This window comes from Natator depressus, chromosome 15, assembly GCF_965152275.1.
Source record: "Natator depressus isolate rNatDep1 chromosome 15, rNatDep2.hap1, whole genome shotgun sequence".
NCBI lineage: Eukaryota > Metazoa > Chordata > Testudines > Cheloniidae > Natator > Natator depressus.
The window spans coordinates 16963052-16982762 of NC_134248.1; the positions used below are offsets into that span (position 1 = coordinate 16963052).

Consider the following 19711-nt stretch of genomic DNA (forward strand, 5'->3'; position numbering starts at 1 on the left):
ATGCAGTCAGGTCAACTTCTTCCTCCTGGGAGAAGCGGCTATTACTCCTGGAGCAATTCTGTGCTAAAAAATTCTGCACATTTGTCAAAACACAATAAAATCGTGCCTGTTTCAATTATTTTGGTAATTGATTTCAAAATACTTGTCCAAGTATGTCTGACAATACAGATGACAAAAATGATTCCCCTGGGAGTAGAGTTAAAGAAACGCCTACCACAAGCCACTTCCTGTTATGCTTTAGTCATGTCCCTTAGTCTGGGTGTGTCACATGTGCCAGCTGTGCACATCAGGGGGAGGGGAGGAAGGAGACTGCCCCTCCAGTCTTGTAGTCAATTCTTGGGAGGTTTCTTCACCCTGAACCCCTAGAGTTACCATATTTCAAGTTCCCAAATAGAAGATAATGTGAGGGGGAACTGGAGGGGTGCATGTATACTGGAATTTAGGGTTTATTTAGGGTTGCTGGAGGGGACTGCACCCAGCAACCTGCACCCTTCTCCCCCCTGCAAGCCCAGCCACAGGCTCTGTGTAGCTATTACTGTCCTGCTAAGCAGAGATGACCTGTACCTGCTGCTAGGAGGGGAGGGCCCCCACAATTTTAAAAGTTTCTGCCCCTCCTGGAAAGCAGGAAACCCATCCTGCCTCTCCCTGCAGGATGCAGCTTGCTGGCTCCAGCAGCTGCCATGCAGGGAGAGGGCCCAGCCACATCACATGACTGAGCAGGAGCAGCAAACCCAGGAACCAGAGTCTTCCCATGCAGCCACTCTGCAAGCTGGGCTCTGCTGGGTTCCACAGCTCCTAGCAGCAGCCCTGCACTGCCAATTCTGCAGGGGGGAAAAAAATGGAATTCTGCACAAATTCTGCCTTGCACAGAATTTCCTCAGGTGTCAGCTATGCTCTGAGTCAGATAAAGCTTCTGTGTAGATTGAATGTGCCTAAGAAAGCTCACATTACAGCACTCTGGGCTGAAGGTGCTAGAGGAATAGTTAACCATGGTAAGGTCCATAGTTTCAGTCCTAACCTAACCTTATACCCCTGTATGAATTAATCTGCTGTGGAAGTTAACTCTGCTCTGTTATCTTCCTCCTCCATCTCTGGAATAGAGTATTTTTGTGCACATTTGTCTTGTTCTGAATCTTTCCTCTTTTTTGAAACAGGAGTGGGGTAGCAGTGAGTACAGTCCTCTTTTCACTTTATTACAGAACAAGAAAAACACTCTCCCTTAGAAGTTGTATGGGATCTCAAACATCAGATCATCAGTTTGGCCCATAGCTCCAGTTTAACTCAGAACAGTTACACTTAAGGAGGGTGACTGATCTTTCTACTGAAGGGGGCAACCCATTGTCTCCACCAGAACCACAAAACAGAGGTCCATTTTCTACTAGGAGTATGTAAGCTTCATGTATTTTTCAGATTACAAGCAAGTTGAAGAGGGAGTTTAGAATCTCTCTCCCCGCAGTAAAGAATTAGTCTACATACCAGGGCAGCAGGAAAGTCTTTTTACAATAGTAACTAAAAATCAGGCTTGCTTTAATGCAAATAATTTATTATAAACCTGCAACTGCCAACTCCAACCACTTTTCAATGCAAACCAACATCCCGGCTAAGGAAAATTTCAACAATGCTTTTAAAAATCAAATTTATTTAAAGTGGTCTGCAAGGCAATAGTCTCCTGTTCAACAGAATTGCCCATCTGCCAGATGGCCATTAAGTGATGTTCTCTCTCAGCTATTTATCACTCATCTTCAAACAAAGAAATTTCTTGGGCATAAAAAAAAAATCCTACAATCAGTCAACTTTTGGAGGGAATCCACATATCTGAATCCTAGTAACATACCTGGATAGTATTTTATGAAGAACGTGCAAAATATTTAGGTCAAGTCACGCTGGCCTTACTCCTGAAAGATGTCCCAATGCCTTCAATATAAGTGTGCATGAGTGAAAATAGCAGGTTTTGATCCAAGTTGTCTGTAATAAGGTTATTTTCCTTGTAAGAATTGAATTGTTTTAAGCATCTTAAAGTTAAACTAATCTTCCTTCACGGAGTTGAAAAATGCTGCTGTCAGTATACTTAACTGAAAGCCTTCATCACTTGGAAGACAGGTAATTAGTATGTTGTACAGAGGTTAACTTGTATGGTGTTTCTGCTGATGCCTCAAACTGCAACATTCTTTAACTAGTAAAAGTAACTTCTGCCTCTTAGAAGGAAATCAATAGGTTAAGATGGTTGCCTGAGTGTATATAATATGTATGCACATGCGTGCGCAAACAAACTGCCCAGCCTTCTACAACATTAGGTGGAAGACAGAGTTCCTACTTTCTCTTCAAGTGGGTCAATACTGCCATCCTGGGTAGAATCTGCTGTATTTGTATTCATGACCTGAGCTGTGTCAGGGCTTGCTTCAGTAGAGTTTCCATTTGAATGTTCTACCCTTTCAAAGAATATCAGCAGCTCACAGTGCATAGTTTGAGGGAAAAGATCCACTGCCATTGCTTTAACTGGACGGAAAGGGGTTCCTTTGACACGATTGGAGGGGGCCCGACAAAGACTTAAGAGAAAAACAAAGTATAGTATTAATTTTCCTGGACCATGAACACCAGTCTGCATTTTCTAGGAAAAGCCCTTGCCTCATAGGATGATCATACATTTCAGGTCTACTACTTAACAAGCTACTGGAGGGTAAGTCTTCCTCCCTCCTGCTGGGAGAGCCTGCCATCACACAATCAAAAGTGGGTCTCCCAAGGCAAGGTCAAGTACTGCTATACAATCCTATAGCTAATATGCTTAATCTATTTGTATGCAAAAAGAATTCAGCCTCACTTTTTTTCAGGAAGCATATTCTGCCTGCTGGCTTTACCTGGCCAATTCAAAAACTTACTCCACAAAGTTGTTCATGGCAGCTCTGGGATTGCAGGATACATAGATGAGCTTCTTCAAGTGTTCAGCTCTTCGGATTGCAAGAATGACTTTAGAATCTAGGCGACAAATTAAAGTTGTTTGCCAATAGTGTATGTTACTATATTTGCAGAAAAACAAACTTTCAACTTGAGCATAAAGATTGTCCTGTTACAGTACAAGCGTGTTTCAAGTTTTCTCCCAACAATCAGCTAACTGATTTCATTCTGTTAAAACCATTCAACTAAGTATCCGTTAAATAAGACCTAAGTAAATAAACTTACGTAGTCCTGCCCGAGGTGGATCTACAATTGTAATCAGGTTGTGTGATGCTAATAAGTTAATTAAAGAAGGAACAACGTCTTCAGCCTTTCCACAGTGAAATTCAATGTTATTCAGATCTGAGAAAGGTAAATATAAAAATAAAGAACTGATGTGAAATTTCAGTATAATCAAAACATCTTAATTAGTGTGCACACATAAGTAGGTAGAGTTACTAGCTAAATTGTTCTTATAGTATTTTGCATATAGAAATGCCAATATTTGATGCCTTGGGACAAACTGTGGATTAGCTTTTGCAGGAACTGGCATCGGTATAATATTCAAGCAGACATACTAAAGTTATTGTGTTTAAATAATCTATTATTGTGCCTGAGAGCTAATATACAACTTGAAAATCAACAAATATGAATTATTTTTGTAATCCTGCATTAAAATTCTGTGTCAAGGAAGTTCTCAGTCTTTAATATGCCATCATTAAACGTTATGGTACATAGTGTTAGGCAATGTTGTTAAATGAGCAATTTGCTGATTATATTAAGTTATTTTAAAAATTCATCATCATCATCACTCCTATAACCGCATTGGTCATTGGGGCACCATCACTGATAAGCAATCAACCAATTGTCTCCACCCCTGACTATTGTGTCAGTCAGTGCTTGAGGCTCCGAAGTTCATTCCTGTCCACTCTTTTATGTTGTCAATCCATCTCTTCTTCTGTCCACCTCTTCTTCTCTTCCCCTGTTACTGTCCCTTCGAGGATGATCTTGGATAGGCCAGATGATCTTGTTACATGGCCGTACCACTTCAGCTTGCGTGTCTTCACGGTCGTCAGGAGGTCTTCATTTGACCCAGTGTGTTGGGTGATGATGTTGCAGAACTCTTTATTAGTGACATGACTGAAGTAGGAGATGCCCAGAATTTTACAGAAGTATCATCTCTACCACCTGTATTTTCTGTTCAAGTTCTGCTGTAAGGGTCCATGTCTCACACACATACAGAACAACAATAGACCTGGCACCTCCTGGGAGTCTCCGAGGTCGGATTTTTAAAATTAAACTAGGTAAATTTCCTTGATTTAAAGAGATACTAAATTTGTATTCAAAAGACTATTAACGTCAGTGGATTTTTATCAATGGAAATATTTGATGGAAATAATTACAACTTTCAAGTAATTAATTGAAGCTGGAATTTTCAGACGAAAATAAGGAAGTTAGGCAAATTCAATGGAAGTCAGGTGCTTAACTCTTATATTCCTACATAAACAAAGATCCTAGTATTTACACACACAACTTTACCAACCATTAATTTGGGCATTCACTTTGGCATCCTCCACAGCTTCTTGACAGAGTTCGATACCAATAACTTTCTTCACTTTCTGTGAAATAAAAGAAACAACATCAATGGGTCCAACAGGGTGTGACAAATGCTTGATGACACAAGTGCCAGACTGGAGGAAAACTGAGGGTGACTGTCATGCATCAGTGATTCCTGCCACAGCACAGGCTTTAGAATTTTATTTCCTCGGTTTACCTGATGAAGAAAAAAGCACTACCTTTACAGCAGTTAAATAAATAAATAAATAAAGCAAGTGGTGAGTAAACTAGTAGGGTATCTTTAGAGCTTGTCTTGATGACCAGACAGTACACAGCAAGCTGGGGTATAATCTACAGCGCACAGCATGCTAGTGCACTGTGGACACTGCTCCTGTGCACTAAAAGTTCAATATTGTGTAATCTACTCATTTCAAAGCAGAATAGATCAATGCACACGAGGAAACTAGGGACCCACAGTAGCAGAGTCTACACCGAGGTGGCCAACCTGTGGCTCTTCAAAAGTTAATATGTGGCTCCTTGTATAGGCATCGACTCTGGGGCTGGAGCTACAGGCACCAACTTTCCATGTGCCGGGGGGGTGCTCACTGCTCAACCCCTGGCCTGCCACAGGCCCATCCCCCACTCCACCCCTTCCCACCCCCTCCCCTGAGCCTGGGGGGAGCTGATGGGGGACTGCTGATGTATTACGTGGCTATTTGGCAACGTCCATTGGTAAAGCCTGGATCCTTCTCAGGCTCAGGTTGGCCACCCCGGTCTACTCAGACAGGGCCCAGCATGCTAGTGCGGTGTAGATTTACACCAACTTGTTGTGCACCAATTGTTCCTCTACACAAGCCCTCAGACTGTCCAATAGATCAGGATAGATGGAAAGACCTCCTTTGACTTCCCCACCTCCACATATAGGCAGACATTTTAGTCGTGCTCAATTTATTCTTAAATAGATATCTCCCTCACTGCCAGCCCTGCAAATTCTGCCTTAGAGTGAAACTGAATTCTTTCCACTGTGTGCATAATTACCAGTAATAAGAAATTATGACGACTAAATTAGGTTCTCAATTATGTGTGCACATCTTTATAGCTGTCAATGCTTTTCCACAGATGTAACTGATTAGGACTTAGTAAATAATTATGTTGGTGCACAAAATGGAAAAGAGTCCAGCTCAGTCAGTTTTAGTAGTATTGTTTCTAGAGATAAACAGTCACTAAAGTAGATCTGTCTTTGAATATAAGCGGAGACCGGCAAAATTAATAAATAAAGTGTCCTTTTCCCAGTGACTTTTCAAAAATACGAACTACACCTTCATGTACTTTTGACAATGAAACGTGTGTCAGTTGCTATGAAGTTAATTGAAATTATGTTATGTGGGACTTTTCAAATCTAATAAAGGAAATGTAGCCAGAATATCTAGCAGGGAAGTATTTATTTATGTCCAGAATTAAGTCAACTTCCTAAAGCACTGGCAATAGCAAAGTGCAATAACTTGATTTAAGCATTTTCCTCAGTTAAATGCAATATGAGAGATCTGCAACTTAACTTTCAAGTTCATTTTATGACTTGCTGAATAATATGTTTAAGGCAAATGGCTCACCTTTGCCAGTGAAATTCCAATTGTTCCTGTTCCACAGCAGATATCAAGTACAGTGCTATCTTGGTTCAGCTGGGCCCAGTCTCTAATGGCTTTATATAGAACCTCTGCAGCCTGTGTATTTACCTATGGAATTCCAACACAAATGTTCCCCTTTGTTACAACAGCAAAGGTAGTATAACCAATACTGTATTTAAACAATATTAAGTCCCTTATATGAAAACGTGCTTTCCCCTTCCTCATCTCTAACACTTATTAAAATAAGCCAACTTTACATGTAAAGTTCAAAGCAGAATTGTACTGACAGCATGAGATAGCAAATCAAAGTTTATCTCTAGCAACAGCAAGATATACAACTGGCCCAACAGACCAGGACTTATTCAAGGCTTCAAGAGGTGTTTTTGACCAAAGTTTAAAAAAAACCCTATATAACCCCTTCACGTATTTGGATGTTGCTTTGGTGTAAATTCAAACATGTAATACAGCATACGCTTAAGGCACTAAATAAATAAGTCGTGTTTGTTGTACACCGAAATCAGAGGGGACAGCAAACACAGGAGAACAGGGCCAAACTGCAGGCAATGAAGGGACAAATCTGTGTTAAATGTCAATTCCTACCCAGGGAGAGGAAACAAACAAAACAAAAAAAATACTCCACATACAGAAATAGGAGGACATACCCATGCAACTACATCCATCACAAAGTGAATTTATTTTCACCTTGTCTCATTAATGCTGCCTGCCTTAATATTACTTTTCCTGTAACCAAGTGTAGGTATGGAATCAGGACTGGAGGGTCAGGAAAGAAGTTGTCCAGGTCAGTACCTCTAACCTAGAAAAATGGTCTACATTAAGAAGAAGGTAAGAACTTAATAGCTTAAGATCTCAAGTGAGGAATAAAAACACAACTATAAGATCTCCTTAAAGCACATGTGTCATTCCCAATTTCTCAAGGAAGTTACATGCAAACTAAGGTGAAGAATATTCTCCTTCCCCTAATGCTAGCACTCACTTTATTTCCCCTCTCCTCCAAATGTTTTGTTAAACTAACATTACCTCTTCTGTGTTTTCAGACAAGCATTTGTTGAGGCTTAAGTGTTTGCTGGAAGAAAATTATTTGAAATACAACATTTGTAGTATATTTCCCAACTGGCAACTGTACTACTTCAAGGAGCGTCCCTGTGGTGAATCTGCATCCCTGCACCTGCAATTGGAGAATTTTCAGTAGCAGTGCCCGTTTGGGTCGCACATGTGCTGTCCCTATCTCACGTCATCTCTGATGTTTACATAGCGCTTTGAGACCAACCCCCCGTCACCTCAGTTCCTTCTCTACCGCAGAGTCCCTAGCAGGAAATTCCAAAGTAGATGGGAGAAGGGTGGATAGTGGAGCACTCACAGGGACAACCACCTCGAAAAACCTCAATTACTGCACTGGATGAGTAACAGTCCCGTCTTCTTCGAGTGTCTCTGTGGGTGCTCTACTTTAGGTGATTGTAGAGCAGTGCCCCTCATTGGGAGGAAAGGGCTTCAGAGTTGAATTTGTGAAGGATGATAAAACAGTAAGTCTCAGCAGAGCATCTGATGCTGAGTTCTGCTCTATTGCACAGTGCTCTGTGAAACTGTGGGCTGATGCCTAATGGTTGGAGGCAGGTCCTGGCCAATGTCTATGGGCTGGTTTGTGCTGTAGTGATCAGATTGACTAGATCGACAAACCTGCATAGTGAGATGGAGAGTAATTGGACTGAATAGCCAGTCTCGATTTCTAATACCTATTTGTCTGACATGATGCTCTGCCACGATGGGTGGAATGGGGTCAGACGGTCTCCAAAAGGATGGACGGTTGTAGGTGGTTCCAGCACTTGAAAACGGGGGAGGCATCTCGGGTCCTCAACCAAACCCTCAAAATTGCTGCTTCGAGCGGGATTGCTGGGATGGCTGAGATGGGAGTGGTCTACGTCTTGTAGCCCTCTGTCTACGTTTCTGTGGGTCATATTACCTCGGTGGTTGTACGTATGGCACAGATCTTGTTCGTTGCCATGAGTAATATTTCCCTTGCTTCTATCTCTGTGTAGGTATATAGATGCCTAAAAACCAAAGAGTCACCCTGGAATCTTTTAGGGTGTGAAGCGACTTGGTCTTAGCTGTGAACAGCTTCAGTCCCTCAAATGGGAGATCCTCCACTGTAGACTGTATCTCTTTGGGGAACCCAGAAAGGTGGAGCCAGGAAGCCTGGTGCATGACTATAGATGTAGCGATGGATTGTGCCGCTGTGTCTGCCAAGTCCAGTGAGGCTTGTAAGTCTGTTTGAGCAAGAAGGTGGCCCTCCAAGATGACTGCTTTAAATTGCTCTTTTTTGTCCTAAAGGAGATAATCAATAAATTTGGACATTTTTGAATAATTTGAGTGGTTACACATTTGGCTATCAGTACCTCGTAATTGGCAATTCTGAATTGTAGGGTCACTGCTGAGTAGGTCTAAGGCCCAAAGAGGTCTAACCACTTCCAGTTCCTATGATACGGGGTACATCTGGATTGATGTTGTCTGCCCCATTCATTCACATCCTCTACCACCAGAGAGGTTTCAGAGTAACAGCCGTGTTAGTCTGTATTCGCAGAAAGAAAAGGAGTACTTGTGGCACCTTAGAGACTAACCAATTTATCTGAGCATAAGCTTTCGTGAGCTACAGCTCACTTCATCGGATGTGAACTGTAGCTCAAGAAAGCTTATGCTCAAATAAATTGGTTAGTCTCTAAGGTGCCACAAGTACTCCTTTTCTTTACCACCAGAGAGTTTGGTGTGGGATCTGGAAGAAAAAAAAAAATCCCATTCCCTAGGAGGGAATGTAGTATTTTTTGTCTGCTCTTTTACAAGTGGGTGGAATTGCTGCTGAAGTCTGCCAGATGGTCTTGGCTGGATCTATGTGCCTCGTTTATAAGGAGAGCAACCTTGAATGAAGTTGACGTTTATAAAATGTCCAACAGCCTGTGTTGAGACCCTGCAACTTTTTCCAGTGGTATTTCTAATGAGTCCACAATCCCCTTAAACTCCTCCTGGAATTGTTTAAAATCATCACCCGTCGTGGATGGTGGGGACAAGACTGCTTCGTCCGGAGAGGAGGAGGAGAAATTAGTAGCTGAGGTGATCTCCTGATCTGAAGTCTCTTCCAGCCCTTCAATCACCTCTTCCAGAGGATCAGCAGGTCCAGGTATTGAGGGTGATGGGAAAAGGTCTCTCTCCCTCCCCCCCCCCCCCACCCGGGGGTACTGGAAGGCTTAGAGAAGCATTGTCAGTATGCCACCCATGGATCCCAGTTGGACTACTGTGGCGGGAATGGCATTGGTGGTGATATCCTTGGATGTCTATACCACCCATGGGTTTCAGTCATGGGGTGGTATTCAATATGTTCTGGTGGACCCACTCTGGTGGCTGTCTGCATGGGCAAGAAGTGGCATGATGAGTAGATCTCCCCTTCCTCCTCCTCATTGCTGGAGAAGGGAGGAGCTGATCTGGATGGTGGTGTAACTTGACATGGTACCGATCATGCTGGAGTAACATCAGTATGAGTTGAGGAGATTCCAGTGCTGAAGAGACTAGCAGGTCTTTGTGCTAGAGAAACTGTCGTGGTACCGAGGAAGTTGTTGGCATCACCAATGAGATTTCAGTGGTTGTCGGTACTGATGACTGCACGCTATGCGTTATAGAGGCAGAAGGTGGCGCCACAGACAGCAGTGCTTCTGAGCTGCTTCACGATGCATGTTTGAGTGGCTCCAGCACTACCTTGGAAGGGAGGGTAAGTTTCCCTCTGCTGCTCCTCTTCGAACCTGCCCACTTTGGTCTTTGGCTGTCACAGTACCAGTTTTTTTGCCACCTTTTTAGAATGGTGTTCTTTCCTCTATGAGGGCGATAAGGAATGTCCGTCAGATGCTGTCGCTGGAGAGCGATGTCCAGGAGGAGTCCATAATCCTAGATCGGAAGCTGGGTGCAGAGACTTCTCCATCAGAAGAAGTTTTAGCTTAAGGTTCCTCGCTTTTCTGGTGCAGAGTCTTAAGAGTATGGCAATGGAACACTTTTGCAGAACGAAAGTCTCGCTGAAACGGAAGACACACTACAAGTGTCTGTTGGAGAGCGGGATTGACGCCTGGCAAGTTAGGCAGCGTTTAAAACCTGGAGATCTGGGCATGCCCCTAAGAATAACGTTTCCCCCCGTGAGGGACGATATGTATACTATACTAAGGGGTAACTGGGAATAATAAAGAAAATAGCTAATCTACTAAGAATTTTTTTAAAAAAAAATAAAGAAAAATAAACGGGGAAGAGAAGGGTAGCTAAACTGTGTAACTGAGCTCTATAACTACTAAGGCTAAATCTAATTTTTAAGATAAAGGCAAGCTCGGAGGCACTGCCAATCGCTCAGTCTAAAGCCAAGGGCGGCAGAAAAGGAACCAAGAAGGGTTTGGTCACACAGCACTAGGTAACCGCCAGAGATGGCGCGAGACAAGGACAGCGCAGGTGTGCCCCAAACGGGTACTGCTACTCAAATTCTCCGATCGTAGGTGCAGGATACAGATTCACCGAAAGTGGAGCACCCCAGGGACAACCATCTTGAAAAACTTCAGTTACTGCACATGGTGAGTAACCTTCTCTTCTGTTCTATTCACAGACTGCTTGCTAACACAGAATGCGTCAGATACCAAAGTAGTACAAAAAAAAAAAAATCCCATTAAACATTCACTTCAGCTAAAATGCTGGAACTAAATATTTAATACAGCAAAAACCGTTATTCATCCACTAAAAAATATTTTCAGCTACATCAGATTTATGTAATTATGGAGATTAGATCGCTCAGTATATTTCTGCAGCCTCTTTGTCCAGGCAGCATTTTTTCTGCAATATTAGCCACCTTACTGTTCTTAGCCAAAAAATCTGTTAGAAAATGTTTAAAAATCTTAATGCAGTAATTTAAGCAATCCATCTTATTACTTCAGCTCTAATACAATTTAATTTAGCAAAATTCAATACCAACATTACTTGGAAAAATGCATGGGGGGAAATTCTAAACTTTAGACCAAGAAGCTCTTCATATATGTACTTATCACCAGCCAAATGTTGTAAGGGCAAGTCTTCACGATTGGGTGATTTTCTGAAAGAAAAAAGCCACCAAACACATTACAGCAGGTTTTAGCCATGGCCTCTTATAGTACAGACACATTCAAGGGGGGGAAGGAAGGAGGACACTACAACCACATTAACGGGACCTTAAAAAAAAAAAAAAACACTAATCCACACAGACACACACAACAGTTTTAAAAACAAAAGTATGTTGGTTTCTGACCTTACATATGCTGATTTTCTACTTTTACTAATGAGAATTGGGCATCACTATTACCACACATAGGAAGCCTAGCAAAGTTATTGAAGAATAATTTAGTTGGAGACACAGCTGATTTTACAATATTGTACAATTACTGTGCTTCACTGTAACAGGATGAGACCTATCAATGCAATGATTAAATTATAATTGCATTTAAATTCTTTAATTCAGAGTCTTCAGAAAGTTACTTTTTAGCCTTAAACTGCAATATTGTAAATGAAAACAATTCACAGGCTGTTTTTAAGGAAAGCTGTAAAATATCTTAAGACCAAAAGTTTTGTCTTACTGTCCAATTTCTGTTCTCAAAGGGTACATCTGCCACTGTATAGAGGCAGCAAGAGGAGGCATTTAGTGTTTCTGGAAAAATAAAATGGGGTCCTCAGGCAAAAGAAGAGAGATTGCTCTGTGAAGGACAGAGGTGAAGAGAGCAAAACCAGACAGAAACTGGCAAGAAAGGAAGGAGGTAGGGAGAGCAGGAGAAGTGTCCCAGAAAATTTCTTCCTGGGTTCTCCACAACAAAATTAAAAAGGTATCCTCCCTCCTGTGACAGCCCCTAACTGGCCAGGTTTATCCAGATACAAAGCTCTAACTGCCTTTATCCAATAAACAAAGGGCACCTAATCCACAAGTAGAGAAACAAGTTATAATGCAGAAGACCATAAAATATTAGGAGTCTCTTCCATGGACAATGTAAATAATTTAGCAATAAAATAATAATGACACTGCTATTCATTCTATATTAATTACTATGCAGGGTGGTAGTTACAGGAGAAATGCCACTTAAGCTTTCCTTTACAGGTACAAAACTTACCTCTGCCCTTCCTCTACTAAGTAAAGAGAGGTTACCCCACTGTCCTTTCCAGTTTCTTCTGTAAAGTACTTTGCCAGTGAGGTTCTCAGGTCAACAAGCTCTTCTTTACTTAATTTCTAGAAGTTCCATTGAAAGGAAGATGTGATTATTGTGTGTTTGGTTATTTTCCAACACTTTAATTTAGTATTTGTTCTGTTCAGTTTTATACATTTGTTTGTGTATTGAGAGGCAAATATTTTATATACGGAAAAGATATCAAACAGTGATTCTAATTACTGTATTATTTTGTATGGGACATTAAACAGACACAGCTTGGGTTTTAGAGTCATGTGGCTACAAATGGCATTAACTAGTGGGACATCCTTATTCCAGCCTGGCCTATGTAAAAGGCCCAAGACCTTCCTCTGTACATTCTTCTAGATTCTGTAGGGGAGTGGACTCTAGTTATTAGACGCTTCCGCCTCATCTCCTTCTGTTCCAATCTGCTACCCCTCCTATGCCTGCTCCTGTTGTCAGCTCCTTCCCATCAGCCCCTCCAGTCTTCTGCCTCCATCTACTCTTGACCATTCCCCCCACCCTCATGCCTCCTGCTCTTAACTTCTTTCCTCGGTCCACATTTTCCTCACCCCTGTGTATTCGAGTCAGGCTCCTCCTCGCTGCCGCCAGGGCACCAGTGGCATGGGGCAAGAGGAGCAATTACAGAAGTCCTGTTTGCCCCAAGATAGAGAATGCTCATAGCTCTGTGGGGATGCACATGTTAAGTCCAGGTGACATGCAGGAGCTGTGAGAGCATATGTGAACTGAGATTTTTCAGAAGCTTGCAAGCTGGACAAATTTGAGCAAATCATCAAAGATGACAAAAGACACATTCCCGATACCAGGGTGAACCTCCTGCCAAATTTCAAACCTTTGCTCCAAAGCATGTCAACTCTAGAGCATCTCAATGAAATGGTTTTAAGATTTATTTTTTTTAAACATGGGCAAAACTCATTTTTCCCTAGACTAGTTCTTGGAAGTAGCTGAACCATTTTAGCTAAAACTTAAAATCAAATCAGTCTGAGGCAGACATATGGCATAGAAAATTTCAGCCCAAACCATTTAAGCATGGTAGTTATAAGCAACAACAAAAAAAAAAAAAAAAAAAAGGGGGGGGGGGACTTTTAATGAGCAGCACAGCACAACCGTAACTGTAGATGTTGCTACCTGTAACATTCTTATACATAATACATGGTCATGCTTTACCTAATTGTTATATGTCAGATCTTAGAGCCCTGCCCCACACAGGGATTCCATGCACAAAATAACATTTCCCAGAGACATGACTGTGAAGAAGAAAGTCTTCAGATAATTTATAGTTTTCAGACAAACTGACTGAACTTTCTTTTAAAAAAATCTATAGGCTTTGTAATTAAGAGGTAGAATAGTTATGAACAACATATATACCATGGCCCACCAATAATTATCAGATTAAATACAAGTAATATAGTACTATTATCAGAGAACTTTGCTTGAGAATCAGCTAATTCATTAAACAAGTGTCCATTGCATTCAGGGGGTTTTCTTATATTATATAAAGCTTCAGTACCTGAGGATTAAAATAAACAATTGCCATGATATGACCATTTTTGTTGGTGCGGACCGTGAGCTGTTTCCAGTGACCTTCGTAGGTTTCTAGGCTGTACACAGAGTAAGGGGTTGACCTGCAATTTTCAAAAGTTCAGTTAGTGAATAGAAGAGCAACTTCTGCATAATATTTAATAATTCACATAAGTAAAAAACTCCACGATACAATAAGGTAGAAGAAAATAAGCTGTTATTAAAATCAAAAGATTAGTTTTGACCCTTGTTGACATCTGCAAAATATACCTGTAACTGAGAGAGCTCTGGCCTGTAGTACCCTATGGTGGTCTGCCACAGAACTGTGGTTATCCCTGCCTCAGTTTGGCTTAGTTCGTTCAGGGACGGAACCTATATCTATCAATCTTCATCTATAACTCCAGTGCTCTAGCTGGGTTGCTTGTCTCTCTCCCCTTTTGGGACTGAAAGGAGTCTGACTCTACCCAAAGTTCTTCCAACCCCTTTAGCAGACCATTGCTCGATAGTCCCAGAAGTTTGGCCCTTTGCCTCAGGGCTTCTCCTAACCCCTTTTCCAGTGCTACCCCCTTTATGGGTTTCTTCCCTTCTTTCTTCAACAGGACAGAAATAAACTAAGTTAAAACAGGAACACAAAGCCAAAGTCCAATTTTTCTGTTATTGTTAACATTCAGTTCAGGATTCTCAGCAGTCCTACGCCCACCTGTATGAAGGTGGTAGGGGACCCAGACCCGCTCTCTCCTCTGTATCATAGCCCAGGGACTCTGGGTGGTACAGTGGCTTGTTCGTTTAAATCTCTCTATGCTTCCTAATTCAGGGCCTTGAACATACCTCCTGCCTGGTAATCTTCTCTGATCCCTTCTGTACGAACAGGGTTCCTCTGGATGACTTCTTCAGGTCTCACCCTGTGGAGCCTCTTCACTGTGGCTTTGTCTGTTCTGACTGGGCTGCAGCCTTTTATCTCTGTTGTTGTTAGCCTGCCCATAGACTGCAAGGGAGGTCCCTTGAAGCATCTATATACCCAATCGCAATACCCTAAGGCTAAAACTCAGATCCAGACCTTGATCGTCTCTCCCCTAATGAATTCAACCTCTTCCTCCTCTCTGGTTTTCATGATTCTCACTTAACACCCTTTACTTAATCAAAAATACAGATACAAGTATCTTCCTTTCTCAACGTTCAGATCACGTCATTGCCCTTTCAAACGTCTCATTTTTACCTTCAGGGTTCTGCCCACATCTCTATTTTCATTTCTTCAAAAACGTTTTTTGCCCTTTTCCTAACTGTTCCTTACTCAGGAGTCTCATATTTTCATCTTTGTGCCTTCCTTCAGGCTGATCTTACATGTGGAAGAGTCCCCCATTTTCTTGTATACCAAACTATCGCCCTCTGTCTTTCAAATTCCTCGTTAAAACTCTTTTCTCTGTAAATCCTTTTAACATTAATCGACGAATTACAATGAGAACATAAGTAAACTTTAAAACAAAATATTTTCTCTATTTTGAGATTGGGCCATTTAATATTTTGATTTAGTACTGCCTGTCCATCTTAGATCTAAATACCTTAAGGCAGTAACGGTCTTCCTCTATGTATTGCGTAGTGCTGAACACACTTAAAAAGCTCAATAAAAGTAAATAAAATAAAACAAGTAACACATGATGAGCCATGTGTAAAAACAAAGTATAAAGGAGTTGCTACAGAAGGGAACCAATTTACTTAAGTTTCAGTTCTCAAAATAACCATCCAGCTCTTCAAAATGTTTCATTTTGTACATATTTCAAAATATTTAAGACAGCAAAAACCTTTTCACAGGAGTTGGTGGGTGAGATTCTGTGGCCTGCGTTGTGCAGGAGGTCAGACTAGATGATCATAATGGTCCCTTCTGACCTTAGTATCTATGAATCTTTCAGGGTAAGCCATTCAGCCTAATTTAGTTCTCACCTTATGTAGTCTTGAAAAGCCTTCACTACCTTTTTGGCAACAGCAGGAATGTGAATAGTGTCAAATGGTTCCACTACAGCACAGCTTCCACCCTTGTATTTGCCAAGGCGACAACCCACAGTTTTGTCTTCTTGATTTAAACTCATTCCAATCAAAAATTCACATTTGTTGCGGTATTCAGTCTAAAATTTTAAAAGAAAAAATAAAATTATCTAAGCTATATACATAGAACCTTGCATATCAACTGCTTCTGTCCTGAAACATCTGTTGTAGCACTAGTCTTAAATTTTAATTTTGTAATACTAAAGTTTAGTTAGTGAATTTATTTCTTTATTGATGGCCTGAGACCCAGAATACCAAATTCAGCCCATATGGAAATTTTAATTTCTGAAGAAGGGTCTAGTAATGATATTGTTGAAAGAACCTGAGTTATAGTTAGGAGGTTTTGCTATATCTGGGTAACAAATGCAAAACTCCTTTGAAAAAATCTGAATTCGCATTACAGAACAGTAAGCAAGCCTATGGAGAAAAGGCACAATCCAATATTTTTAATTTTTGTAAGGTTTCAATTCGTTTAGAGCTTTTTTTTTTTACTCCTAGATTAGTAGTTCCATTACAGTATTTATGTGAAAGGTAGTAAAACACAAGCTTCTACTTACTTACCAACCTACAGATATTTTTGCTACCACAGTATTACCCATCAGATAGTCCCCCATCCCTCAAACCAACAGAGTTTGTTTACTTTCAGAGTGTATTACACATTATCACTCCATACCCACAAGTTAGATTTTGAGGTACCTGTAATGGTGATGCTTTCACTCCCTCTACTGGGCAACAGATTTTATTATACTTCTGCTTCTGTACAAACAACCAAGGTAACAGGGCTTTGTTGTTGTTTCCTATTTCCCTGCAAAAGTTTAACAGATTTACGGAAGACAAGCCTTTCAATAAATACATGCATTTAAACAGCTGAATCAGGTTAACTGGCTGTTATACAAAACAATACAGGACCATTTACAGGCATCCAATTTTATTCTTCTTATCTGAAAATCAAGTTATTAAATACCTGAAGGATATTCTTCCATAAGAGTCTTGTCAATGGGAAATCTAAACAGTATTTACATCATACTGCTACTAAATGCAGATTTCAAAATCTACATAAATACATAAAACAGCTACAGAGTTCCAGAATAAAGCAACTGTTGATCTGTCACCCCTCAGCTGGAATCATTGTAAAAAGGGAAACAGGAGAGCCCTGCATTTTTCTATAATGACCCCCCTGACTAATTAAGGAATAAAAGTTGACAGGTAAAGGGAGTCTCATCCAGTCCTGCTGAAGTGAAATAATGGCTGCTGCAAAGTATAATCTTAAAACGATGGGACCTGGGTGGGTATTTAAGCATGGAGGTGGGAAAAAATAACCTTGTCTGCTTTTATTTTTTTTAAGTGTCTAATGACTATCAAGGTTAAATGGTTTCTTTATATGGATAATTTCGTAACAGAATAAGGCATAGATAAAACTGTAATTTTATATTTAAAATATTTTCTTAGACAGGAGTAATACTTTAAAGACTAAATAATGTGAGAATTAGAGTAGAGGGGTTTATAGAAGACCATCAGAATGATGTGACTGAAAAGTTACATCTCAACACCTATCAGAGTTCATTCCTTATATCACTGAGGACCTGCTAATTCTAGCTTTTCAGTGGTATAAAATTTTCATTTTTAACCTTGGTGGCTTATGGAATAATTTTCCTTAAAACCACATTCCTTAATTTCGCAGGGTCTTTTCAAGCAGATCAAGTACTAAAAATATGAAGTCCTATACATTAGTCCAATGTAATTTTCAAGCTCTGGGGTTGAGGTGGTAATTTAAGGAAAAGCATTCTTACATATTAAAAGAGACTTACTTATACTGTTATATTTGTGTAGGGAATAGAGAGACGGTTTACTGGATTTTAGCTATAGTAATACAAATTTGCATTAAAGCTCATAAACATTATTAAAGTACCATTACAAAAAGGAATTACTTTGTCAGTTTCTGCAGCACTTGTTCACACTCTTGCTTCTTCTTTGTCAGCTGTTCTTCATATGGTATATTCCACAAAGGGGTCACCACATCTGCTATCTGTTTACTGAGAGGCTCCTCTTCACTGTCTTTTGCTAAAGCTGGACGCTTTGCTTCTTTCTGTTCAGTGTCCTCCCCTTCTTTCTTTCTCTTTTTTACAATGGGATCAGCTTTAGGCTTTGCGAGCCTAACACTCAAATATCGGCTCTTCCACATGACTCCATGAAGGACTTTCATAGCTTTGTCCCTTTCCTCCTCACTTTTAAATGTCACAAATGCAAAAGTTTGTTTCCCAAAAAGTTTTATCTTATGAGGGTTAAGTCCATATTTGGCAAGAAATTTCTTTACATCATTAAAGCCAATATATTTTGGAAGGTTCTGAATTTCTACTTTATAAATCTCTGATGTAAACAAATCTCCTTTGATATATCTGTACATATCAGGGCAATTTTCTGTATTCTCTGCATGGCTACTATCTCCCTTGTCTTGCTTAATTTCCACCTCAGTTATATTTTCTGCTTCTACCGAAGGGGCTGTATTTTCTTCTTCAGGGACACAGACACTACTCTTTCCTTCCATCATTTCTTCAGTCCTGTAAAGATTTCAGTTTTATAGATTTAATACTCTTTGAACGAGGACTTGTTGAAGTTAGAAAATATTGGGAGTTTGAGCCACAGTGCAAACCCCCCCTCCCCCCGCCACCAATATGCCACAACATGGTTCCATCATCACAGCGCACAGCCCTGGGCTATCGGCATGTGTAATCATGGCCATGCCCCTCCACTCCAACCACACCACAGCATGCCCTCCCCCATACCATTGCCACACCACCACGATGCCACAAAGCACAGCACCGTGCCCGCACAACAGGGTGTGATGCCACTGCAGCATTCCGCTCCAGACTAGCCTTGCACCATCACCACGCACTCCCCGACGTGCCACAGCAAAGGGCCATCACCACGCCCCACCCCACTTGAGGCCGGGTGCCACAGTCCACAGCCGCCACCCCCCCGTGAGCCACAGCAAGGGCCCATCACCGTGCCCCGCCACCTCACCCCATGGTGCAACGCCGCCGCCACCAGGCTGCAGCACTATCACGACACGCCCCGGCCCCAGGGCAGCACCCTCACCCACCCATGCAGCATCCAGCGCACAAGACACTAGCCTGGGGCATCCCGTCCGCGCCCCGCGGGACCACACCAGGATGCCACCGCATCTCGGCGCGGCTCCTGCGACCAATAAGCGCCGATGGGGCGAGCGCCGGCTCAGGCTCCGCCGGGAGCTTGAGGGAGCCCTGCGCTCTCCTCAGTCGCAGGCCCTCCCCCCGCTACATTCACCTCCCGCCCATCTCCCCGCGCGACCCGTCCCCACCTCACGCGGCACACATACACCGAACGGGGGCGGGTTCAAGGTGGTGGGGGGTGTCTTCCGTGACGTCACCGGGAAGCTAAAATGCCCGCGGGGAAAAAGCAATTTTTTTGCACCCTTTCCCACAGATTCTGACATGGAATCCGCCCCTTGCGCTTATAAAATCCCCCAATCCTAAAAATACAAGATTAAAATAATTCCCCCCCCCCACCACACACGCAGGCGCCATCTTGAGAGTAGAGAGACGCGGGATGGTCGCCGCCAAATCGCAAAGGCTGATGGGAAACAGCTCGGGCATGGGGTAAAAAGGTTTAATTGGGGGCACACACTAGATCTTTGGAGATGAATTTTCTTTAGACTCAGCGCGCGAGTGGGGGATGCTGTGCGCGTTTCGGGGGGAATTCGTGCTCTTTCCGAGACCTCCAGTGGGAGCCTGGAGAAACTGCCCGGCCGGACACCTAGGC

At 41.8% G+C, this 19711-nt stretch overlaps 1 protein-coding gene across 4 annotated transcripts; it reads right to left on the bottom strand.

Annotated features, from left to right (window-relative positions):
- Positions 1-1415: 1415 nt before the first annotated feature.
- TRMT2A (tRNA methyltransferase 2A) lies at positions 1416-19514 on the bottom strand. Of its 4 annotated transcripts, none has more exons than XM_074973012.1 (12): positions 19269-19514; positions 17842-18471; positions 16610-16718; positions 15812-15993; positions 13863-13977; positions 12278-12393; positions 11124-11235; positions 6099-6221; positions 4475-4550; positions 3178-3294; positions 2877-2973; positions 1416-2546 (listed from the first exon to the last, which is right to left on the bottom strand). In XM_074973012.1, the coding sequence occupies exons 2-12, from the start codon at positions 18459-18461 to the stop codon at positions 2291-2293; spliced, it is 1923 nt and encodes a 640-aa protein (XP_074829113.1). In that variant the 5' UTR covers positions 18462-18471; positions 19269-19514; the 3' UTR covers positions 1416-2290. The 4 variants fall into 4 exon arrangements, with proteins under 4 accessions (XP_074829113.1, XP_074829112.1, XP_074829111.1 ...); XM_074973011.1 differs by lacking the exon at positions 19269-19514 and adding an exon at positions 19045-19237 and having other exon boundaries at positions 1417-2546; XM_074973010.1 differs by having other exon boundaries at positions 1418-2546; positions 19251-19514.
- Positions 19515-19711: the final 197 nt, after the last annotated feature.